A 26,606-nucleotide genomic window follows, 5' to 3' on the forward strand; every position below is an offset into this window, starting at 1 on the left:
TCAGTAACCTCCTCTATACCCCTCCCAGGGTCAGTAACCCCCTCTACACACCTCACAGTATCAGTAACCTCCTCCTCACCCCTCCCAGGGTCAGTAACCTCCTCTACACCCCTCCCAGGGTCTGTAACCCCCTCTACACCCCCCCCAGTGTCAGTAACCTCATCTAAACCCCTCCCAGTGTCAGTAACCCCCTCTATACCCCTCCCAGGGTCAGTAATGCGTTCTACACCACTCCCAGTACCAGGAGCCCCCTCCGGCTCTATACCCCTCCCAGGGACAGTAACCACCTCTACACCCCTCCCAATGTCAGTAACCTCCTCTACACCCCTCCCAGTGTCAGTAACCACCTCTATACCCCTCCCAGCGTCAGTAATCCCTTCTACACCACTCCCAGAGCCAGTAACCCCCTCTAACCCCCAGCCAGTGTCAGTAATCCCTTCTACACCACTCACAGTTGCAGTAGCCCCCTCTGGCTCTACACCCCTCCCAGGGTCAGTAACCCCCTCTACACCCCTCCCAGTGTCAGTAATCCCTTCTACACCACTCACAGAGCCAGTAGCCCCCTCTGGCTCTACACCACTCCCAGGGTCAGTAACGCCCTCTACACCCCTCCCAGTGTCAGTAACCCCCTCTATACCCCTCCCAGGGTCAGTAATCCCCTCTACACCACTCCCAGAGCCAGTAGCCTCCTCCGGTTCTACACCCCTCCCAGGGTCTGTAACCCCCTCTACACCCCTCCCAGTGTCAGTAACCTCCTCTACACCCCTCCCAGGGTTAGTAACCCCCTCTACACCCCTCCCAGTGTCAGTAACCTCATCTATACCCCTCCCAGTATCAGTAACCCCCTCTATACCCCTCCCAGGGTCAGTAATGCGTTCTACACCACTCCCAGTACCAGTAGCCCCCTCCGGCTCTATACCCCTCCCAGGGACAGTAACCACCTCTACACCCCTCCCAATGTCAGTAACCTCCTCTACACCCCTCCCAGTGTCAGTAACCACCTCTATACCCCTCCCAGCATCAGTAACCCCCTCTACACCACTCCCAGATCCAGTAACCCCCTCTAACCCCCAGCCAGTGTCAGTAATCCCTTCTACACCACTCACAGTTGCAGTAGCCCCCTCTGGCTCTACACCCCTCCCAGGGTCAGTAACCCCCTCTACACCCCTCCCAGTGTCAGTAACCACCTCTATACCCCTCCCAGCGTCAGTAATCCCTTCTACACCACTCCCAGAGCCAGTAACCCCCTCTAACCCCCAGCCAGTGTCAGTAATCCCTTCTACACCACTCACAGTTGCAGTAGCCCCCTCTGGCTCTACACCCCTCCCAGGGTCAGTAACCCCCTCTACACCCCTCCCAGTGTCAGTAATCCCTTCTACACCACTCACAGAGCCAGTAGCCCCCTCTGGCTCTACACCACTCCCAGGGTCAGTAACGCCCTCTACACCCCACCCAGTATCAGTAACCTCCTCTATACCCCTCCCAGGGTCAGTAACCCCCTCTACACCCCTCCCAATGTCTGAAACCTCCTCTCCACCCCTCCCAGTGTGATTAACCCCCTCTATTCCCCTCCCAGGGTCAGTAACCCCCTCTACACCACTCCCTGAGCCAGTAGCCCCCTCCGGCTCTACACCCCTCCCAGGGTCAGTAACCCCCTATACACCCCTCCCAGTGTCAGTAACCCCCTCTATACCCCTCCCAGTATCAGTAACCCCCCTATACCCCTGCCAGGGTCAGTAATCCCTTCTACACCACTCCCAATGCCAGTAGCCCCCTCCGGCTCCACCCCCCCCCCAGGGTCAGTAACCCCCTCTACACCCCTCCAAGGGTCAGTAACCCCCTCTACACCCCTCCCAATGTCAGTAACCTCCTCTATACACCTCCCAGGGTCAGTAATCCCTTCTACACCACCCCAGTGCTAGTAGCCCCCTCTGGCTCTACACCCCTCCCAGGGTCAGTAAACCCCTCTACACCCCTCCCAGTGTCAGTAACCTCCTCTATACCCCTCCAAGTGTCAGTAACCCCCTCTATACCCCTCCCAGTGTCAGTAACATCCTGTATAGCACTCCCACAGCCAGTACACCGCTCTATACCCCTCCGACAGCCAGTAACCCCCTCAACACCCCTCCCAATGTCATTAACCTCCTCTATACCCCTCCCAGGGTCAGTAATCCCATCTACACCACTCCCAGAGCCAGTAGCCCCCTCCGGCTCTACACCCCTCCCAGGGTCAGTAATCCCCTCTACACCCCTCCCAGTGTCAGTAACCTCCTCTATACCCCTCCCAGTGTCAGTAACCCCCTCTATACCCCTCCCAGGGTCAGTAATCCCCTCTACACCACTCCCAGAGCCAGTAGCCTCCTCCGGTTCTACACCCCTCCCAGGGTCTGTAACCCCCTCTACACCCCTCCCAGTGTCAGTAACCTCCTCTACACCCCTCCCAGGGTTAGTAACCCCCTCTACACCCCTCCCAGTGTCAGTAACCTCATCTATACCCCTCCCAGTATCAGTAACCCCCTCTATACCCCTCCCAGGGTCAGTAATGCGTTCTACACCACTCCCAGTACCAGTAGCCCCCTCCGGCTCTATACCCCTCCCAGGGACAGTAACCACCTCTACACCCCTCCCAATGTCAGTAACCTCCTCTACACCCCTCCCAGTGTCAGTAACCACCTCTATACCCCTCCCAGCATCAGTAACCCCCTCTACACCACTCCCAGATCCAGTAACCCCCTCTAACCCCCAGCCAGTGTCAGTAATCCCTTCTACACCACTCACAGTTGCAGTAGCCCCCTCTGGCTCTACACCCCTCCCAGGGTCAGTAACCCCCTCTACACCCCTCCCAGTGTCAGTAATCCCTTCTACACCACTCACAGTGCCAGTAGCTCCCTCTGGCTCTACTCCTCTCCCAGGGTCAGTGACCCCCTCTACACCCCACCCAGTATCAGTAACCTCCTCTATACCCCTCCCAGGGTCAGTAACCCCCTCTATACCCCTCCCAGGGTCAGTAATGCCTTCTACACCACTCCCAGTACCAGTAGCCCCCTCCGGCTCTATACCCCTCCCAGGGTCAGTAATCCCCTCTACACCACTCCCAGTATCAGTAGCCCCCTCCGGCTCTACACCCCTCCCAATGTCAGTAACCTCCTCTACACCCATCCCAGTGTCAGTAACCCCCTCTATACCCCTCCCAGGGTCAGTAACCCCCTCTACACCACTCCCAGAGCCAGTAACCCCCGCTACACCCCTCCCAGTGTCAGTAACCTCCTCTATACCCCTCCCAGGGTCAGTAACCCCCTCTACACACCTCACAGTATCAGTAACCTCCTCCTCACCCCTCCCAGGGTCAGTAACCTCCTCTACACCCCTCCCAGGGTCTGTAACCCCCTCTACACCCCCCCCAGTGTCAGTAACCTCATCTAAACCCCTCCCAGTGTCAGTAACCCCCTCTATACCCCTCCCAGGGTCAGTAATGCGTTCTACACCACTCCCAGTACCAGGAGCCCCCTCCGGCTCTATACCCCTCCCAGGGACAGTAACCACCTCTACACCCCTCCCAATGTCAGTAACCTCCTCTACACCCCTCCCAGTGTCAGTAACCACCTCTATACCCCTCCCAGCGTCAGTAATCCCTTCTACACCACTCTCAGAGCCAGTAACCCCCTCTAACCCCCAGCCAGTGTCAGTAATCCCTTCTACACCACTCACAGTTGCAGTAGCCCCCTCTGGCTCTACACCCCTCCCAGGGTCAGTAACCCCCTCTACACCCCTCCCAGTGTCAGTAATCCCTTCTACACCACTCACAGAGCCAGTAGCCCCCTCTGGCTCTACACCACTCCCAGGGTCAGTAACGCCCTCTACACCCCACCCAGTATCAGTAACCTCCTCTATACCCCTCCCAGGGTCAGTAACCCCCTCTACACCCCTCCCAATGTCAGAAACCTCCTCTACACGCCTCCCAGAGTCAGTAATCCCTTCTACACCACTCCCACTGCCAGTAGCCCCCTCTGGCTCTATACCCCTCCCAGGGACGGTAACCACCTCTACACCCCTCCCAATGTCAGTAACCTCCTCTAAACCCCTCCCAGTGTCAGTAACCCCCTCTATACCGCTCCCAGGGTCAGTAACCCCCTCTACACCACTCCCAGAGCCAGTAACCCCCTCTACACCCCTCCCAGCGTCAGTAATCCCTTCTACACCACTCCCAATGCCAGTAGCCCCCTCCGGCTCTACACCCCACCCAGGGTCAGTAAACCCCTCTACACCCCTCCCAGTGTCAGTAACCTCCTCTATACCCCTCCCAGTGTCAGTAACCCCCTCTATACCCCTCCAGGTGTCAGTAACATCCTGTATAGCACTGCCACAGCCAGTAAACCCCTCTATACCCCTCCGACAGCCAGTAACCCCCTCAACACCCCTCCCAATGTCATTAACCTCCTCTATACCCCTCCCAGGGTCAGTAATCCCATCTACACCACTCCCAGAGCCAGTAGCCTCCTCCGGTTCTACACCCCTCCCAGGGTCTGTAACCCCCTCTACATCCCTCCCAGTGTCAGTAACCTCATCTATACCCCTCCCAGTATCAGTAACCCCCTCTATACCCCTCCCAGGGTCAGTAATGCGTTCTACACCACTCCCAGTACCAGTAGCCCCCTCCGGCTCTATACCCCTCCCAGGGACAGTAACCACCTCTACACCCCTCCCAATGTCAGTAACCTCCTCTACACCCCTCCCAGTGTCAGTAACCACCTCTATACCCCTCCCAGCATCAGTAACCCCCTCTACACCACTCCCAGATCCAGTAACCCCCTCTAACCCCCAGCCAGTGTCAGTAATCCCTTCTACACCACTCACAGTTGCAGTAGCCCCCTCTGGCTCTACACCCCTCCCAGGGTCAGTAACCCCCTCTACACCCCTCCCAGTGTCAGTAATCCCTTCTACACCACTCACAGTGCCAGTAGCTCCCTCTGGCTCTACTCCTCTCCCAGGGTCAGTGACCCCCTCTACACCCCACCCAGTATCAGTAACCTCCTCTATACCCCTCCCAGGGTCAGTAACCCCCTCTACACCCCTCCCAATGTCAGAAACCTCCTCTACACGCCTCCCAGAGTCAGTAACCCCCTCTACACCCCACCCAGTGTCAGTAAGCTTCTCTATACCCCTCCCAGGGTCAGTAACCCCCTCTACACCCCTCCCAATGTCTGAAACCTCCTCTCCACCCCTCCCAGTGTGATTAACCCCCTCTATTCCCCTCCCAGGGTCAGTAACCCCCTCTACACCACTCCCAGAGCCAGTAGCCCCCTCCGGCTCTACACCCCTCCCAGGGTCAGTAACCCCCTATACACCCCTCCCAGTGTCAGTAACCCCCTCTATACCCCTCCCAGTATCAGTAACCCCCCTATACCCCTGCCAGGGTCAGTAATCCCTTCTACACCACTCCCAATGCCAGTAGCCCCCTCCGGCTCTACACCCCTCCCAGGGTCAGTAAACCCCTCTACACCCCTCCCAGTGTCAGTAATCCCCTCTACACCCCTCCCAGTGTCAGTAATCCCCTCTACACCACTCCCAGTGCCAGTAGCCCCCTCGGGCTCTCCACCCCCCCTCCAAGGGTCAGTAACCCCCTCTACACCCCTCCCAATGTCAGTAACCTCCTCTATACACCTCCCAGGGTCAGTAATCCCTTCTACACCACCCCAGTGCTAGTAGCCCCCTCTGGCTCTACACCCCTCCCAGGGTCAGTAAACCCCTCTACACCCCTCCCAGTGTCAGTAACCTCCTCTATACCCCTCCAAGTGTCAGTAACCCCCTCTATACCCCTCCCAGTGTCAGTAACATTCTGTATAGCACTCCCACAGCCAGTACACCCCTCTATACCCCTCCGACAGCCAGTAACCCCCTCAACACCCCTCCCAATGTCATTAACCTCCTCTATACCCCTCCCAGGGTCAGTAATCCCATCTACACCACTCCCAGAGCCAGTAGCCCCCTCCGGCTCTACACCCCTCCCAGGGTCAGTAATCCCCTCTACACCCCTCCCAGTGTCAGTAACCTCCTCTATACCCCTCCCAGTGTCAGTAACCCTCTCTATACCCCTCCCAGGGTCAGTAATCCCCTCTACACCACTCCCAGAGCCAGTAGCCTCCTCCGGTTCTACACCCCTCCCAGGGTCTGTAACCCCCTCTACATCCCTCCCAGTGTCAGTAACCTCATCTATACCCCTCCCAGTATCAGTAACCCCCTCTATACCCCTCCCAGGGTCAGTAATGCGTTCTACACCACTCCCAGTACCAGTAGCCCCCTCCGGCTCTATACCCCTCCCAGGGACAGTAACCACCTCTACACCCCTCCCAATGTCAGTAACCTCCTCTACACCCCTCCCAGTGTCAGTAACCACCTCTATACCCCTCCCAGCATCAGTAACCCCCTCTACACCACTCCCAGATCCAGTAACCCCCTCTAACCCCCAGCCAGTGTCAGTAATCCCTTCTACACCACTCACAGTTGCAGTAGCCCCCTCTGGCTCTACACCCCTCCCAGGGTCAGTAACCCCCTCTACACCCCTCCCAGTGTCAGTAATCCCTTCTACACCACTCACAGTGCCAGTAGCTCCCTCTGGCTCTACTCCTCTCCCAGGGTCAGTGACCCCCTCTACACCCCACCCAGTATCAGTAACCTCCTCTATACCCCTCCTAGGGTCGGTAACCCCCTCTACACCCCTCCCAATGTCAGAAACCTCCTCTACACGCCTCCCAGAGTCAGTAACCCCCTCTACACCCCACCCAGTGTCAGTAAGCTTCTCTATACCCCTCCCAGGGTCAGTAACCCCCTCTACACCCCTCCCAATGTCTGAAACCTCCTCTCCACCCCTCCCAGTGTGATTAACCCCCTCTATTCCCCTCCCAGGGTCAGTAACCCCCTCTACACCACTCCCTGAGCCAGTAGCCCCCTCCGGCTCTACACCCCTCCCAGGGTCAGTAACCCCCTATACACCCCTCCCAGTGTCAGTAACCCCCTCTATACCCCTCCCAGTATCAGTAACCCCCCTATACCCCTGCCAGGGTCAGTAATCCCTTCTACACCACTCCCAATGCCAGTAGCCCCCTCCGGCTCCACCCCCCCCCCCGGGTCAGTAACCCCCTCTACACCCCTCCAAGGGTCAGTAACCCCCTCTACACCCCTCCCAATGTCAGTAACCTCCTCTATACACCTCCCAGGGTCAGTAATCCCTTCTACACCACCCCAGTGCTAGTAGCCCCCTCTGGCTCTACACCCCTCCCAGGGTCAGTAAACCCCTCTACACCCCTCCCAGTGTCAGTAACCTCCTCTATACCCCTCCAAGTGTCAGTAACCCCCTCTATACCCCTCCCAGTGTCAGTAACATCCTGTATAGCACTCCCACAGCCAGTACACCGCTCTATACCCCTCCGACAGCCAGTAACCCCCTCAACACCCCTCCCAATGTCATTAACCTCCTCTATACCCCTCCCAGGGTCAGTAATCCCATCTACACCACTCCCAGAGCCAGTAGCCCCCTCCGGCTCTACACCCCTCCCAGGGTCAGTAATCCCCTCTACACCCCTCCCAGTGTCAGTAACCTCCTCTATACCCCTCCCAGTGTCAGTAACCCCCTCTATACCCCTCCCAGGGTCAGTAATCCCCTCTACACCACTCCCAGAGCCAGTAGCCTCCTCCGGTTCTACACCCCTCCCAGGGTCTGTAACCCCCTCTACACCCCTCCCAGTGTCAGTAACCTCCTCTACACCCCTCCCAGGGTTAGTAACCCCCTCTACACCCCTCCCAGTGTCAGTAACCTCATCTATACCCCTCCCAGTATCAGTAACCCCCTCTATACCCCTCCCAGGGTCAGTAATGCGTTCTACACCACTCCCAGTACCAGTAGCCCCCTCCGGCTCTATACCCCTCCCAGGGACAGTAACCACCTCTACACCCCTCCCAATGTCAGTAACCTCCTCTACACCCCTCCCAGTGTCAGTAACCACCTCTATACCCCTCCCAGCATCAGTAACCCCCTCTACACCACTCCCAGATCCAGTAACCCCCTCTAACCCCCAGCCAGTGTCAGTAATCCCTTCTACACCACTCACAGTTGCAGTAGCCCCCTCTGGCTCTACACCCCTCCCAGGGTCAGTAACCCCCTCTACACCCCTCCCAGTGTCAGTAATCCCTTCTACACCACTCACAGTGCCAGTAGCTCCCTCTGGCTCTACTCCTCTCCCAGGGTCAGTGACCCCCTCTACACCCCACCCAGTATCAGTAACCTCCTCTATACCCCTCCCAGGGTCAGTAACCCCCTCTACACCCCTCCCAATGTCAGAAACCTCCTCTACACGCCTCCCAGAGTCAGTAACCCCCTCTACACCCCACCCAGTGTCAGTAAGCTTCTCTATACCCCTCCCAGGGTCAGTAACCCCCTCTACACCCCTCCAAGGGTCAGTAACCCCCTCTACACCCCTCCCAATGTCAGTAACCTCCTCTATACACCTCCCAGGGTCAGTAATCCCTTCTACACCACCCCAGTGCTAGTAGCCCCCTCTGGCTCTACACCCCTCCCAGGGTCAGTAACCCCCTATACACACCTCCCAGTGTCAGTAACCCCCTCTATACCCCTCCCAGTATCAGTAACCCCCCTACACCCCTCCCAGGGTCAGTAAACCCCTCTACACCCCTCCCAGTGTCAGTAACCTCCTCTATACCCCTCCAAGTGTCAGTAACCTCCTCTATACCCCTCCCAGTGTCAGTAACCCCCTCTATACCCCTCCCAGGGTCAGTAATGCCTTCTACACCACTCCCAGTACCAGTAGCACCCTCCGGCTCTATACCCCTCCCAGGGTCAGTAATCCCCTCTACACCACTCCCAGAGCCAGTAGCCTCCTCCGGCTCTACACCCCTCCCAGGGTCTGTAACCCCCTCTACACCCCTCCCAGTGTCAGTAACCTCATCTAAACCCCTCCCAGTGTCAGTAACACCCTCTATACCCCTCCCAGGGTCAGTAACGCGTTCTACACCACTCCCAGTACCAGGAGCCCCCTCCGGCTCTATACCCCTCCCAGGGACAGTAACCACCTCTACACCCCTCCCAATGTCAGTAACCTCCTCTACACCCCTCCCAGTGTCAGTAATCCCTTCTACACCACTCACAGTGCCAGTAGCCCCCTCTGGCTCTTCACCCCTCCCAGGGTCAGTAACCCCCTCTACACCCCACCCAGTGTCAGTAACCTCCTGTATACCCCTCCCAGGGTCAGTAACCCCCTCTACACCCCTCCCAATGTCATTAACCTCCTCTACACCCCTCCCAATGTCATTAACCTCCTCTATACCCCTCCCAGCGTCAGTAATCCCTTCTACACCACTCCCAGTGCCAGTCGCCCCCTCTGGCACTACACCCCTCCCAGGGTCAGTAAGCCCCTCTACACCCCTCCCAGTGTCAGTAACCTCCTCTATACCCCTCCCAGGGTCAGTAACCCTCTCTACACCCCTCCCAATGTCAGTATCCTCCTCTATACTCCTCTCAGGGTCAGTAATCCCAACTACACCACTCCCACTGCCAGTAGCCCCCTCTGGCTCTACACCCCTCCCAGGGTCAGTAATCCCCTCTATACCCCTCCCAGGGTCAGTAACCTCCTCTATACCCCTCCCAGGGTCAGTAACCCCCTCTACACCCCTCCCAATGTCAGTATCCTCCTCTATACTCCTCCCAGGGTCAGTAATCCCTTCTACACCACTCCCACTGCCAGTCGCCCCCTCTGGCACTACACCCCTCCCAGGGTCAGTAAGCCCCTCTACACCCCTCCCAATGTCAGTAACCTCCTCTATACCCCTCCCAGGGTCAGTAACCCCCTCTATACCCCTCCCAGGGTCAGTAATGCGTTCTACACCACTCCCAGTACCAGGAGCCCCCTCCGGCTCTATACCCCTCCCAGGGACAGTAACCACCTCTACACCCCTCCCAATGTCAGTTACCTCCTCTACACCCCTCCCAGTGTCAGTAACCACCTCTCTACCCCTCCCAGCGTCAGTAACCCCCTCTACACCACTCCCAGAGCCAGTAACCCCCTCTAACCCCCAGCCAGTGTCAGTAATCCCTTCTACACCACTCACAGTTGCAGTAGCCCCCTCTGGCTCTACACCCCTCCCAGGGTCAGTAACCCCCTCTACACCCCTCCCAGTGTCAGTAATCCCTTCTACACCACTCACAGAGCCAGTAGCCCCCTCTGGCTCTACACCCCTCCCAGGGTCAGTAACGCCCTCTACACCCCACCCAGTATCAGTAACCTCCTCTATACCCCTCCCAGGGTCAGTAACCCCCTCTACACCCCTCCCAATGTCAGTAAGGTCCTCTATACTTCTCCCAGGGTCAGTAATCCCATCTACACCACTCCCACTGCCAGTAGCCCCCTCTGGCTCTACACCCCTCCCAGGGTCTGTAATCCCCTCTATACCCCTCCCAGGGTCAGTAACCTCCTCTATACCCCTCCCAGGGTCAGTAACCCCCTCTACACCCCTCCCAATGTCAGTATCCTCCTCTATACTCCTCCCAGGGTCAGTAATCCCTTCTACACCACTCCCAGTGCCAGTAGCCGCCTCCGGCTCTTCACCGCTCCCAGGGTCAGTAACTCCCGCAGGCTCTTCACCTCTTTTCATCTCTGTAACTCCCTCCTCATCTCAGTGACCCATTCCTGTCTCCCTGACTCCCTATGTCTCTGTGACCCCCTCCGTTCACCTACACCCTTGTCTATCTGTGCCCCCTCCCTCCCCTACGCCTTTCCCTATCTGTGACTGTCTTCCTCCCCATCTCTGTGACCTCCCTCCCTGCTCTTCACCTGATTTTGTATCTCCCTCCAGCCCCTACACCCTTCTCCATTTCTGTTATTTGCTCCCGCCATTTTACACACATACATACACACAGTGCCAAAGAGCAGGAAGAAGAGGGAGAAGCTCTCACTGTTGGGGGAAGTGGTGGGGGAGGAGGTCTCCACGCAGGTCCCGTTGACCATCCCTCGTCCATTAGGGCAGGTGCAGGTGGCCCCGGTGGGATTCAGCAGACACAGCCACTCACACTTCTTCCGGTCGCAAGGGTTTGTCACTGCAGGAGGAGACAGGGCAAGAGTCACACAGTGCTGAGGCTGATGGGCTGGGAGCTTCAATATCCTAGCAGTGAACATCTAGATCCAACCATCTTTATGGCACAGCCAAAAAGACTCACCAATTCCTCTACTTCCTCAGGAGGCTAAAGAAATTCAGCATTAGTAAGTTGACACTCGGCAATTTTTATTGGTGCACCACAAGCAAGCATTCTATCTGAATGCATCATGGCTTGGTACGGCTCTGCACATGCATTCAAGAAACTGCACAGAGTTGTGGACACAGCTCAGTATATCACAGAAACCAGACTCCCACTGTCTCAGTCAAGCAGCCAGCATAATGGGTGATGTTCACTCTTAGGAACTTGAAGCTCTTAACCCTCCCAACCTCAATGAAGTAAACAGGATTTTAGTCCTTAAGAAGGACTAAAAGTGTCGGCCGAAGTGTCGATTGTTTATTTGCCTCCTTAGATGCTGCCTGACCTGCTAAGTTCCTTCAGCATTTTTTGAATGGTGCTCTTGATTTCAATCATTTGCAGAATCTCTTGTGCAGAATTATGTTTTCCTTGTGAACGTTGTTTTTCTGATGCTCTGTGCCTGTGATGCTGCTGTGAGTGAGTTTTTCATTGTACCTGTACACACAGGGACTTGCATACATGATACTAAACCCTCTTAGGAGATGAGGCTTGTCACCGAGCACACTACATTCTGCAGATGTACTGTTGAAAGTGTTCTGACTGTTTGCATCACAGTCTGGTACGGCAATTCAAATATAAGAAATTGGAGCGGGAGTGTCGAGCCTCATCCACCATCCAATAAGATCATGGCTGATCTGGCTGTGGACTCATCGCCACCTACCTGCCTTTTCCCCAGAAATCTTAATTCTCCTACTATGCAAAAATCATTCCAACCTTGTCTTAAATATATTTATTAAGATAGCCTCCACTGCTTCATTGGACAGAGAATTGCACAGATAATGTGCAGGAACATAAGAAGCTGCAGAGAGTCGTGGACTCTGCCCAGTACATCACGGACACATCCCTCCCCACCATGGGTAGTATCTGCAGGAGGTGCTGCCTCAAGAAGGCAACGTCTATCATCAGAGATCCCCACCATCCAGGCCATCCCATCTTCTCACAGCTCCCATCGGGCAGGAGGTACAGAAGCCTCAAGTCCCACACCACCAGGTTTAGGAACAGCTACTTCCCTTCAACCATTCGGTACCTGAACCAACCGGCACAACCCTGATCACCACCTCAGTACAGCAACACTGTGACCACTTTGCACTAAAGTGGGCTTGGTTTTGTTCTAATTTTGCTCTTTCTTGTATAATTTATGGTTTTCTTATGAATGTTGAGTCACTGATGCTTCTTCATTGCGCCTGTGCACACATGTACTTGTGTGGGTGACAATAAACTTGACTTTGGAAACTTGGTCTGTTTGGGAGCAGTCTTTGGGGCATTATGCAGGGCAGTTCACGCCTTATAAACATGACTGAAGTATTTTAGGGAGCAACAAAAGTGATAGATGCTGGGACATCTTCATGGACCTTAGTCAGGGCCTTTGTAAAGTCTTACTGAAGGCAGTAGGTGGCAGAGAGTCTGCAGAAGGACCTGGATAGACTAGAAGAATGGGCAATGAAGTGACAGATGGAATACACTGTAGGAAAGTGTATGGTCATGCATTTTGGGAGAAGAAATAACTGTGTAGACTATTTTTGAACAGAGCAAATTCAAAAATTATGAGTTGCAAAGGGACTTGCGAGTCCAAGCACAGGATTCCCTAAAGGTTAACTTTCAGGTTGAGATGGTGGTAAGGAAGGCAAATAGTTTTCAGTTCGAGTGGACCATAGAATATAAAAGCAAGGGTGTAATTCTGAGGCTTTATAAAGCATTGGTCAGACTGCATTTGGAGTATCCTGAGCAATTTTGGGCCCCATATCTAAGGAAGGATGTGCTGACATTGGAGAGGATCCAGAGACGGTTCAGAGAATGAGCCTGAGAATGGAAATGTTAATGCATGATAAGTGTCTGATGGCTCTGGGCCTGTACTCACTGGAGTTTAAAAGAATGATAGGAGATCTCATTGAAACCTATCAAATATTGCAAGGCCTACACAGAGTGGATATGAAGCGGACGTTTCCTGCAGTGGGGTTGTCTCAGATCAGTGGGCACAACCTCTGAGGGATATTCATTTAGAACAGAGAAAAGGAAGAATTTCCTTTGCCAGAGGGTAGTGAATCTGTGGAAATCATTGCCACAGATGGTTGTGGAGGTCAACTCATTGGGTATATTTAAAGTGAGTTTGGTAGATTCTTCATTAGTAAGGGCATCAACGTTTACAGAGAGAAGACAGGAGAATGGGGTTGAGAGGGATAATAAATCAGCCATGATGGAATGGTGGAGCAGACTCGATAGGCTGAATGGCCCAATTCTCCTATGTTTGTCTTATGGTCCCTCATTGGAGGCTGATAAATTAATTGAGATGCATGAAGTCCATGGTGACTTGGCCTTTTCACTTCAGAATTGATAGAGGGTGGTGGATGATAGGACTTGTGCTGGCAAGAGATAAGATGGTCTGGGGTTTCCCCACCCCAGACATTTTAGGGAGGGTTCCAGAGGTACAGAAATAGGTGTTATTGAGGACAGTGTACAAAAATGACAAAGGACACAGCAGAATACAGATCAATGGCAGAAATGGGTGGAGAAATAGCAAATGGACTTTAAGCTGGGCAAGTATGAAGTGTTGCACTTTAGAAGGTCAAATGTAAAGGGACAGTACACTGTTCATGGCAGGAGTCTTAATGGTGTTAATGTACAGAGGGATCTTGGGGTCCATGTCCACAGGTCCCTTAAAGTGGCCACATAAGGTGATAAGGTGGTAAAGAAGGCATTCAAGAGTCATGAAGTTATTTTGCAGCTTTATTTGGAGTACTGCATTCATTTTTTTGGTTGCCCTATTACAGGAAGGGAGTGGAGTCTTTGGAGAGGGTGCAGAAGAGGTTCACTGGAATGTTGCCTGGATTAGAGAGCATCAGCTAAAAGGAGAAGCTGGGTTGTTTTCTATGGAGTGGTAAAGGCTGAAGGGAGGTCTAATAGAGGTTTATGAGCTTATAAAAGATAGATAGAGAACACAGACAGTATCTTTTTCCCAGAGTTGAAATGTTTAATACCAGAGGGCATGCATTTAAGGTGAGGAGGGGAGAGTTCATAGTAGATGTGTGAGGCAAGTTTTATTTACACAGAGAGCACGGGTGCCTAGAATGTGCTGCAGATATGATAGAGGGGTCTAAGAGGCTCTTAGACCGGAAGAGAATGGATGTGTAGGGAATAGATGCTGTACAGGCAAAAGGCATTCGTTTAGTTAGATGCTTGATTACTAGTTTAGCTAATTGTGGGCTGAGGGGCCTGTTCCTGTGCTGACCGGCACGATGTTCTACATCCTCACCATCCTGCTGCTTGTACTGGTGAAACAGCACGACGTCGGTAGCATGGTTGAGCCCAGAGGTGAGGGTCTGTGCCCGGTCCCGACCAAACTTGTGCACCTTGAAGATACGGTTGTTGATGTAAGTCACACCGTAGATGTAGTCCTCGAAGATGTCAATGCTGAACGGGTGGCTCAGACCTGTGGGGTGGGGGGTGGGGGGAGTGAGGTGGTGAGAGGAGAAGGGAGGGAGAGAGGTAGTGAAAGGTGGGGGGAGTGTGGGACAGAGCAAGAGGAGTGTGTGGGAGTGAAGGAGAGAGAGTGAGAGTGAGGGCAGTTAGAGGAAGGGGAGTGAGGGATGGGTGAAGTGTGTCAAAGAGTGAGGAGGTGGGAAGTAGAAAATAAAGGGAGGGGAGAGGTGGGGAAGTGAGGCAGAGGAGTAAGGAAGAGTGTGGAAGGGGGAATGAGGGGAAGTGAGGAAGAGGTGGGGAGTGAGGGTGAGAGAGAGAGAGAGAAAGAGAGAGAGAGAGGACAGTTAGAGGAGGGGGAGTGCAGGATGGAAAGGAGGAGGATTGTGGGGGGTGAGTGAGGTGGGAAGGTGTTGAGGCAAGAGGGAGAGGAGAAGTGTGGAAGAGAGGGAGGGAGTGAAGGATGAGAGGTGTTGGGGAGTGAGAAGGGGCAGAGGTACATCAGTGAAGGTGGGAAAAGGTGAGGAGTGAAAAGAGACAAGAAGTGGTAATTGAAGGAGGGCAGGAAGGAGGGGAGAGAGGAGGTGGGAGCAAACACAAAGAGTTAAATGAGTAGAAGAGCGATGTTGAGAAAGGAAAAAGAAAAAGAGGGGAGAGAGGAGCAGGGATAAAGTTTGAGAGGGATAGGGTGAGAGTGAAAGGTAGAAAGAAAGAGGCAAAGGAAAAGAGTGAAAAAGAAAGAGAGACAGAGGGAGGGACTGAGAAGGGGGACAGAAAGTGAGAGACGGAGTGGAAGAAAGAGGGTGAAAAAGGGAGGGAGATAGATAAGATATAGATAAAGAGATAGAGAGAGGAAGAAAAGGAGGGAGCAGAGGGAGAGACAGACTGACATGGTGCAGCCCCACCGTACCTTGCTTGCTGTCGATGGCCACCACTGGGTCACTTCCGTCGAGGCGCACACTGCCAATGACTGAGAGCTTAGCATCAGCCCAGTACAGCCGCTGGTTGAAGAAATCAACAGCCAGTCCTGAAACCCGGAACATGAGCAGCATGAAGATGGGGCACAGATTTCTCCTCCCTGAACACTCCCACTTGCGTCGACCACCATTCCCCCTTGACCACCTTTTTCTCAATACTCCCTCTCACAGCTCCTCCCTCAGCACAGTGTGCCAACATCTTGTACAGCTGTAAAGCAACAGTTCAACTCCTCTCCTAATGAAGGCAAACATACCAAATACCTTCCTGACCACTCATCTACATACCTGACCCACTATGACAACCCTCGCTAGGGCCCCACAATTCACTATGACGTCCTACCCTGGTTTAACTTACAGAACTGCAAACACTTGTCAGATTTCAATTGCCCCTATTATTCCTTGGCTCACTTCCCCAGTTGACCTAGATCAATGTGATATTCTTGGACAACTTTCTTTACTGTCCACCTGGCATTGGAGAAGGTCTAATAGCTCTGGGCCTCTACTCACTGGAGCTTAGAAGAATACTGAAAATACAGTGACCCTGGGGAGGATGTTTGCAATAGTGGTAGAGTCTAGGACCAGAGGGCACAGCCACAGAAAAAAGGATGTCCCTTTAGAACAATGATAAAGAAGAACTTCCTTAGCCAGTGGGTGGTCAGGTCATTGGGATCTCGATTAGTAAGGGTGTCAAAGGTTACAGGAAAATAGGGTTGAGAGGGAAAATAAATCAGCCATAACTGAATGGCTGAGAAGACTCAATGGGTCAATGGCCTAACTTTACTCCTATGACTTATGGTCACCACAGAGTTTTGGTGTCACCCTCAAATTCACGAACCACTGCTAATGAAATTCTCACAAAATCACTGATAACAGATTTAAAAAAAACAGAGGTCCCAGCACTGGTCTCTTCGGTACATGACTGGTCACAGACCTCTGGACTCAGAAACAAACACCATCCTCCCACCCCATCGCCCTCTGACTCCATCACAAGGTCAATTTTGTATCCTGCTGATCGATCACTCAGCAGTGGAACATGGTTACCTACCTGTGGGCCACTGCAGGCTGTTCTCCACAAGGGTCCGCCTCAGGGTTCCGTCCATCGATGCCTTCTCGATCTTAGGGTGATTACCCCAATCTGACCAGTACATAGTGCTGCAGAAGAGACGGCACACATCAAATTAAAGGCACCTTCAGCGGAGCAATCAAAAGGTCAGCCATAAGTCCCAGTGGGGGAGAATCTCTCACCGGGAGCACCCTGCACAGTTCCCATCTCCCTATCCCTGGGTCAGACCCACACTGGGAGCTCCGTGCACAGTTCCCGTCTCCCTATCCCTGGGTCAGACCCACACTGGGAACACCGAGCACAGTTCCCATCTCCCTATCCCTGGGTCAGACCCACACTGGGAACACCGAGCACAGTTCCCGTCTCCCTGTCCCTGGGTTAGACCCACACAGGGAGCACCATGTACAGTTCCCATCTCCCTATCCCTAGGTCAGACCCACACCGGGAGCACCATGCACAGTTCCCGTCTCCCTATCCCTGGGTCAGACCCACACCGGGAGCACCATGCACAGTTCCTGTCTCCCTATCCCTGGGTCAGACCCACATCGGGAGCACTGTGCACAGTTCCCGTCTCCCTATCTGATGTTATGTGCATGTGATGCTTCTGACTGCCTCTCCCTACTCCCACCTGCCACGTTTGGCTCATAAGGCATAGTAGCAGAATTAAGCCATTTGGCTCATCGAGTCTGCTCTGCCATTTCAAAATGGCTGATTCATTTTTCTCTCCGCCCCAATCTCCTGCCTTCTCCCCATAACCATTCATGCCCTGACTAATCAAGAATCTATCTGTTTTAAATATACCCATGACTTGGTCCCCACACCCGCCTGTGGCAATGAATTCCACAGATCCTCACCACTCACTGGCTAAAGAAATTCCTCATCATCTCTGTTCTAAATGGATGTCCCTCTATTCTGAGGCTGTGTCCTCTGGTCTTAGACTCCTTCACTGTAAGAAACATCCTCTCCACGTCGACTCTATCTTGGCCTTTTAACATTCAGTGGGTTTCAATGAGATCATCCCTCATTTTTCTGAATTCCAGCAAGTACATGCCCAGAGCAATTAACTAGTCCTTGTATGATAACGCTTTCATTCCCAGAATTATTCTTGTGAACGTTCTCTGAACCCTCTTCAATGTCAGCACATTGTTTCTTAGATAAAGGGCCCAAAACTGCTCACAATACTCCAAATGAAGCCTTATCAGTGCCTTATATCCTGCATGAGGACTCCCGAGTCCCTTTGTACATCTGATTTTTGAATTTACTCCCCATTTAGAAAATAGTCTGTGCTTTTATTCCTTCTACCAAAGTGCATGACAGCATTTCATGACACTGTATTTCATGTCCTATTTCTTTGCCCATTCTCCTAATCTAAGACCCTCTGCTGCCTCCCTGCTTCCTCAATACTACCTACCCCTCCACCTATCTTCATATCAGCCACAAACTTTGCCACAAAGCCATCGATTCTGTCATCCAATTTATTGGCATACAAAGTAAAGAGAAGAGGTCCCAACACAGACCCCTGTGGAACACCACTACTCACTGGCAGGCAACCAGAAAAGACACCTTTATTCCCACTCTTTGCCTCCAGCCAATCAACCAATGCTCTAGCCATGCGAGTAGCTTTCCTGTAATAGTTTGTTAAGCAGCCTTAAGTGTGGCACCTTGCCAAAATCCAAGCAACTTTGAGGAAAGCATGCTGACTACAGTATATTTTATCATGTGCCTCCAAATACCCTAAAACCTCATCCTTAATGATCGGCTCCAACATCATCCCAATCACTGAGGTCAGACTAACTGGTCCATGATTTCCTTTCTTCTGCCTCTTTCCCTTCTTTAAGAGTGAAGTGACATTTGAAACTTTCCAGTCCACCAGAACCATGCCAGAATCTATTGATTCTTGAAAGATCATTACTAATGCCTCCACAAGCTCTTAAGGCACCTCTTTCAGAACCCTAGTGTGTAGAACTTCTGATTCAGGTGACATATCTATCTTCAGATCTTTCAGTTTCCCAAGCACCTTCTCCCTATTAATGGCAAGTTAACTCACTTCCATCCTGACATTCTTGAACTTCAACCATACTGCTAGTGCCTTCCACAGTGAAGACTGATGCAAAATACTTATTCAGTTCATTCACCATTTTTTGGCCTCCCATTACAATCTCTCCAGCATCATTTCCAGCAGTCTGAATCTACGCTCGCCTCTCTTTTGCTCTTTATACAGTGCCTATAAAAAGTATTCACCCCACCCCTTAGAAGTTTTCATGTTTTATTGTTTTACAATATTGAATCACAGTGGATTTAATTTGGCTTTTTTGACAACAATCACAGAAAAGATTCTTTCATGTCAAAACAAATTGGTCAAAGTATATTACAAATATTAAACACAAAATAATGAATTACATAATTACTCAACCCCCTCACATCAGTGTTTAGTAGGTGCAGCAATTACAGCCTTGAGTCTGTGTGGATAGGTCTCTATCAGCTTTGCACTTCTGGACTCTGCAATTTTTCCCCATTCTTCTTTACAAAGCTGCTCAAGCTTGGTCAGATTGCATGGGGATCATGAGTGAGTAGCCCTTTTCAAGTCCAGCCACAAATGTTCACAAACAAAAGAAAACCTGCATGCTGCAAATCCAAGCAACACACACAAGATGCTGGAGGAGTTCAGCAGGCCAGGCAGCATTTAGTCTGTTGGCCAAAAAACTTAATTTTGGTTTCATCAAACCATTGAATCTTCTAGCTGACTTCAGAGTCTCCCACATACCTTCTGGCAAACTCCAGCCGAAATTTCATGTGAGTGTTTTTCAACAGTGGCTTTCCCTTTACTACTCTCCCATAAAGCTGCGACTAGTGAAGCACCTGGGCAACAGTTATTGTATGCGCTGTCTCTCCCAATTCAGCCACTGAAGCTTGTAACTCCTCCAGACTTGTCATAGGTCTCTTGGTGGGCTCCCTCACTCGTCCCATTATTGCAGTCACTCAGTTTTTGATGACAGCCTGCTGTAGGTAGATTTACAGCTGTGCCATATTCTTTCCGTTTCTTGATGATTAACTTAACATCAAGGGACATTCAGTGACTTGGAAATTTTCTTGTATCCATCTCCTAACTTGTGCTTTGCAATAACCTTTTCACAGAATTGCTTTGGAGTGTTCTTTTGTCTTCATGGTGTAGTTTTTGCCAGGATACTGACTCACCAGCAGTTGTACCTTCCAGATACAGGTGTAATTTTACTACAATCAATTAAAACACCTTGACTACACACAGAGATCTCCATTTAACTATGTGACTTCTAAAATCAATTGGCTGCACCAGCGATGATTTGATGAGTCATATTTTTTCTGTTGATCAGAGTCAAAAAAGCCAAATTATATCTACTACGATTCAATATTGTAAAACAATAAAACATGAAAACTTCCAAGCGGGGTGAATACTTTTTATAGGCACTGTATATCTGAAGAAACTTTTGTTATCCACTTTAATATTATTGGCTAGCTTACCTTCTTAATCCATCCTTTCCTTCTTTAATGATATTTTTAGCTGCCTTCTGTTGGTTTTTAAAAGCTTCCCAATCCTCTAACTTTCCACTAATTTTTGCTCCATTATATGCCCTCTCCTTGGCTTTTGTGTTTGCTTTGACTTCAGCCACAGTTGTGTCATCCTACCTTTAGAATATTTCTTCTTCTTTGGGATGTATACACCCTGCGCCTTCTGAATTCCTCCCAAAAACTCCAGCCGTTGCTGTTCTGCCGTCATCCCTGCTAGTGTCTTCTTCCAATCCATCTTCTCCAGCTCCTGTCTCATGCCTCTGTAATTCCCTTTACTCCACTGTAATACTAATACATCTGACTGTAGCTTCTCCCTCCCAAATTGCAGGGTGATTCTATCATATTATGATCACTGACCCCAAAGGGTTCCTTTACCTTAAGCTCTCCGATCAATTCCAATTCATTGTACAACACCCAATCCAGAACATTTGATTCCCCAAGTGAGCTTGACCATGAGCTGCTCTAAAAAGCTGTCTTCTAGGTGTTTTACAAATACCCCTCTCTGTATCCAGCACCAATCTACCTGCATACTGAAATCACCCATGACTATCGTAACATTGCCCCTTTTACATGCCTTTTCTATCTCCTGTTCTAATTTGTATCCCACAATCTAGCTACTGTTCAGAGGCCGATATATAACTCCCTTCAGGGTCTTTTTACTCCTGCAATTTCTTAGCTTTACCCAAAATGATTCTACACCTTCTGATCCTATGCCACCTCTTTCTAAGGATTTGATTTCATTTTTCACCAGCAGAGCCACTTCACCTCCCCTGCATACCTGCCTCTTCACCAATAGACAACCCCTTAAGAGAATGCACTTCCTCCACCCGTGAGTGGCACTCACCCCCGTAGTGGGTCCACAACCACAGCATGAGGCTCATCGATCATCCCGGAGATCAGCGTCTTGCGGTTTTCACCGTGGATCTGGGCCACCTCAATAACATCTCGCCCAGAATCCGTCCAGTAGATGTTCTCTGCTACCCAGTCCACTGCGATGCCTCGGGGCATCTTCAGCCCAGGAATCTGGGGAGGAATGAGGGAAAGGGGGTGAGAATGAGAGTGCAGAGGAGTACAAGAGACAAAAGGGGATTGTCAGAATGAAGGGAGAGAGGGAAGGAGGAATTGAAGGGAGAGAAAGGTGGTGAGGGAGGGTGAGTAGGCAGATGTGTGAAAGTCCAGTGAAGTGAAAGAGAGGGAAGAGGGAATTAAGGGAGAGGGAATGGAGAAGGAAAGAAGGAATAAGGGAAGAGAGGGAAGGAGATGCAGGGAATGAGAGAGGCAAGAAGAAGAAGGAAGTTGACCAGAGAAGGACGGTGGTGCTGAAGTTAAGTGCCATGAACAAAATGTCCTCCCACTTGCCGACCTCCATCAAGAGTCTGAGGTCGGAGGGTAATGCTTTTCACCCCTTCTCCCCGTCTCTCTAGCTCACCTCCACCAGGAGAATGAGGCTGGTGGAAGCTCTCCTCTACGCCCCCTTATTCACACTGTCCTCCACATTCTCCCTCCCTCTACCAGGAGATTGTCAAGGGATCCTCTCCTCCCCCACTCTCCCTTTCCTCTTCCCCTCTCCCCCTTTTTTTTTAGCCTACCCATTGTCTCCCGTTTTACCCCCCTTCCCTCATCCTCTCTCTCCTCTGCCAGGAGACAAGGGTCGGAGGGAAGCTCCCGCCACACTCACATTGAGGTCTACCACGCCAGTGTCCAGCTGTCTACGGTTGCGATTAGAAGCAGAAGTGGCAGACAGATCCCGGTATGAGATCTTGCCCGTGTGCCAGTTGGTCCAGTAGATGACATTAGCCTTGACATGGGCGTCCATAGCGTCTATCCGCACTGACTCGTCGCCCTGAAACGCCTGCTCGTAGGCTGAGTTGGGGTTGAATGGATACAGGCTGCGGATCTCGTTGTCATCTGCAATGTACAGGATCTGCTGTTCCGAGCCTAGGGGGAGCATCAGTAAATTGGTTATTATTGTGGGAGGAAGTGCAGAAGAGTGAGTGATGGAATGTGTGTGAGAGAGGGAGGGATGGAGTGAGGGGGAGAGAAGTGGAGTGAATGATTGGGAAGGAAGGATGGTGAGGGAGGAATGGGAGACAGTGATAGAGAGAGCTGGAGTGATGACCAAGTGTGAAAGAGTGAAAGGCAATCAGGAGAGTGTGAGAAAGAGGGAGGGAGTGCTTGGGACAGTAAGGGAGTGCCAGTGTGTGAGAGAGACAGAGAGGGAGAAAATATGCAGCGTACATATTGATGTTTAACAGGCTTGTGAGTGCAGGAATCAGACTAATTGGTTTATTAAAGATTTGTTTTGTTTACACAAGAGTGGTGAGCACCTGGAATGTGCTGCTGAAGGAAGACGTGGAATCAGAGATGATAGAGGCATTTCAGAGGCATTTAAAAGAACACATTAGAGCAGGGATTCCCAACTATATTTTATGCAAAGGAACCCAAGTTGGGAACCCCTGTATTAGAGGGAAACATCTCAGGTTCTGGAGAAGGTATATTGCATGCTTAGCTTCACGAGGCGAGGTAGTGAATATACAAGTTGGTATATCGCAACTTCATGAAACACTGGTTGGACCGCACTGGGAGTATTGTCACCACACTGCAGGTGGGATTTGCACCGGAGGAAGTGCAGAGGAAATTCACCAGGATGCTATCTGGATTGGATGATTTTAGTTATGGAGAGAGATTGGACAGCCTGGGTTTGTTTTCCCTGGTTATAAAGTCATAGAGCACTACAGCACAGAACAAAGCCCTTTAGCCTATCTAGTCAATGTCAGGCTCATCTTCTGCCGAGTCCCATCTACCTACTCTCAGACTCTTATCTGCCCATGTACCTATCTAAACTTCCCTTAAATGTTACAATTGAACCTGCTTCTATCACTTCCACTGACAGCTTGTCCCACACTCATTCCACCCTCTGAGTGAAGATGTTCTCCAGATTTTAAAAAAATATTTCATCCATCTCACCTTAAACGAAAAGCAGGCAAGCATTCAGCTCTCATAATACCTCTATAAAATCTCCATTCATTTTCCTGTGCTCAAGGGAATAATGTCTTAATCTATTCAACCTTTCCCTGTAACTCAGGTCACTTCCTGGCAACATCCTTAGAAATTTTCTCTGCACTCTTTCAAACTTATCCCTGTAGGTAGGTGGCTAGAACTGCACACAATACTACAAATTAGGCCTTGCCAATGTCTTACCCAGTTTCAACAGAACATGGTATATCAAAAAACTCTTGCATATATTTAGAAATTTATGGTGGAGAGCATTCAGACTGGTTGCATCACTGCCTGGTAAAGGGAATCCAATGCACAGGATCACAAGAGGCAGCAGAGGGTTAAAGACACAGTCAGCTCCATCATGGACACAACCCTTCCCACTACTGAGGCCATGTTCAAGAGGTGGTGCCTCAAGAAGGTGGCTTCCACCACTGAAGACCCTCACCATCCGGGACATGCCCAGGAGCCTGAAGAAGCACACTCAACAATTCAGGAACAGCTTCCTCCCCTCCACCATCAGACTTCCAAATGGTCCACAAACCCAAGAACACTACTTTTTTTTTGTAACTTATACTAATCTTCATGTCTTGAACTGTACTGCGGCCAGAAAAAAAAATCACAACATACAGTATGTCAGGATAGTAAACACAATCCTGATTCTGAAGGAGGCTGAGAGGATACCTATCAGAGGTTTCTAAGGTTATGAGAGGCATAAAAACATAGAAAACCTACAGCACAATACGGGCCCTTCGGCCCACAATTGTTTTGCTGCAACAGTGCAGTGCAAAGATATAAAAATAGTATAAATTACAAAATTAAATAAAAGGTCGTGTTTGTGGGTTCATGAACCATTCAGAAGTCTGAAGGCGGAGGGAAAGGAGCTGTTCTTGAAACACTGAGTGTGTGTCCTCAGGCTCCTGTACCTCCTCCCTGATGGTAGTACCAAGAAGAGGGCATGTCCCAGATGGTGAGGGTCCTCAGTGATGGGTGCCACTGTCTTGAGGTGCCCTCGACGGTGGGGAGGGTTGTTCCCATGATGTAGCTGGCTGAGTTTACAACCTTCTGCGATCCTGTGCATTGGAGCCTCCACACCAGGCGGTGATGCAACCAGTCTCCCCCGCACATCTGTATAAATTTGCTAGAGTCTTTGGTGACATACCCAATCTTCTCAAACTCCTAACGAAGTACAGCACTGGTGTGCCTTCTTTGTGTTGGGCCCAGGATAGATCCTCTGAGATGTTGACACCCAGGAACTTGAAACTGCTCACCCTTTCCACTGCTGACCCTTGTTGAGGACAACTACCTCATTATGACCTCGCATCTTATTGCCCACCTGCTCTGCACTTTCTCTGTAACACTTTATTCTGCATTCTGTTATTGTTTTACCTTGTTCTAACTCGATACACTGTGTAATGATCTGATCTGTATGAACAGTATAGAAGACAAGCTTTTCATTGTACATGTGACAATAATAAACCAATTCCAATTCTCTAGGTGAATGGAGAGGAAAGGTGGAGATGAAGGAGAGGGAGGAGGTTACCTTCTGCCTTACAGGTGTGGTTGTGTCCCTTCACGTAGTTCTTCGAACAGGTGCACATGTAAGAGCCCTTGGTATTGTTGCAGTACTGGGAACACACTCCGAACTGCAGGCACTCGTTGTTATCTTGAGGAGTGAATTCAAACCACAAAAAGAAAAAAAAGAAAACTGAGGTCAGTAGCGCTAAAGTCGTCCACCTCCCAGCCTGCAGTGGGAGGCCCTAAAGTGAACATGGTTTTGCTCAATTAACCAGCCCACAATCTCCCATTGAGACCCCTGTCCCCACGGTGTCCCCAACACTGCCACACACAAACATGGTCAAAGATGCTTTTCTTTTAGGAGGGAGCGCCACATTGTGGGTGGGGTGAGGAGGAGGGGGGCTGAGCAGGGAGTGCTGTAGGAGCAGTGGCAAGGGGTTGCCATGCTGTGGAAGGGGCAGAGGAGAAAGTGCCACACTGCAAGAGAGGTAGTAACCATACAAAATAGAATTAGGCCATTCAGCCTATTGAGTCTGCCCCCCCCCCCATTCCTTCATGGCTGATTTATTATCCCTCTCAACCCCATTCTCCTGCCTTTTCCCTGTAAACTTCGATGCCCTTACTAATGAAGAATCTATCAACCTCTGCTTTAAATATAACACAGTTGTCTGTGGCAATGAATTCCACAGATACACCACCTTCTGGCTGAAGAAATTCCTCCTCACCTCTGGTCCTAGAATCCCCCACTACTGGAAATATCCTCTCCATGTTCACTTTGTCTAGATGCTTCAATATTTGATAGTTTTCATTGAGATCACCCCTCATTTTCCTACACTCCAGTGAGTACAGGCCCAGAACCATCTAATGCCTTTCATTCCCAGGATATTCACAAACCTCCTCTGGACCCTCTCAATGCCAACACATCCTTTCTTAGATATTGGGCCCAAAACTGCTCACAATACTCCCAAGTGCAGTCTGACCAGTGTCGCATAGTCTCAACATTAAATCCTTGCTTTTATATTCCAGTCCTCACAAAATGAATACTAACGTTGCATTTGCCTCCCTCACCACCACCTCAATCTGCAAGTTAACCTTTAGAGAATCCTGCACGAGTACTCACAAGTCCTTTTGCAACTTCACTTTCTGATCATTCTCCCAGCTTAGAAAATAGTCCTCTTTTATTTCTTCTACCAAAGTGCATGACTGTACACTTCCAGATCACTGTATTCCATCTGCCACTTCTTTACCCACTTTATTCATTAAGCCCTTCTTCAGACTCCCTGCTTCCTCAACTCTACATGCCCTTCCACTTATCTTCGTATCACCCACAAACTTGGCCAAAAAGCCATCAATTCCATCAACAAGTCATTGATATACATTCAGTGGCCACTTTATCAGGTATAGGAGTGTAAATAATAGAGACCACAGGAATGGCCCCCAGGTGTACATTTGTGGTTTTTTGCTGCTGTAGCCCCACTTCAAGGTTCAATGTGTTGTGCGTTCAGAGATGCTCCTTCTCCACACCACCGTTGTATCGTGTGGCTATTTGAGTTACTGTTGCCTTCTTGTCAACTTGAATCAGTCTGACTATTCTCCTGACCTCTCTTATTAACATTTTCACCCACAGAACTGCCCCTCACTGGATGCTTTTTGTATATCACACCAACTTCTGTAAACACTACAGACTGTTGTGCATGAAAATCCCAGGAGATGAGCAGTTTCCAGGATACTCAAACCACCCTCCCAACACCGACTCCTGCTGAATATGGCTAGTCATCGACAGCCAACCAGA

General features: G+C 50.8%; 1 protein-coding gene across 1 annotated transcript in view; it reads right to left on the reverse strand.

The window, feature by feature from the left end:
• Positions 1-10,772: 10,772 nt before the first annotated feature.
• LOC132384773 (low-density lipoprotein receptor-related protein 1-like) overlaps positions 10,773-26,606 on the reverse strand; it is a 337,602-nt gene continuing 321,768 nt past the window's right edge. The window contains 7 exon segments of the mRNA XM_059956253.1: positions 10,773-11,104; positions 14,550-14,726; positions 15,624-15,740; positions 16,736-16,842; positions 21,144-21,322; positions 21,978-22,237; positions 24,840-24,962. Coding sequence (XP_059812236.1) covers positions 10,788-11,104; positions 14,550-14,726; positions 15,624-15,740; positions 16,736-16,842; positions 21,144-21,322; positions 21,978-22,237; positions 24,840-24,962 — 1,280 coding nt within the window. The 3' untranslated portion in view covers positions 10,773-10,787.

Source organism: Hypanus sabinus, chromosome X1, assembly GCF_030144855.1.
Source record: "Hypanus sabinus isolate sHypSab1 chromosome X1, sHypSab1.hap1, whole genome shotgun sequence".
Taxonomy (NCBI): domain Eukaryota; kingdom Metazoa; phylum Chordata; class Chondrichthyes; order Myliobatiformes; family Dasyatidae; genus Hypanus; species Hypanus sabinus.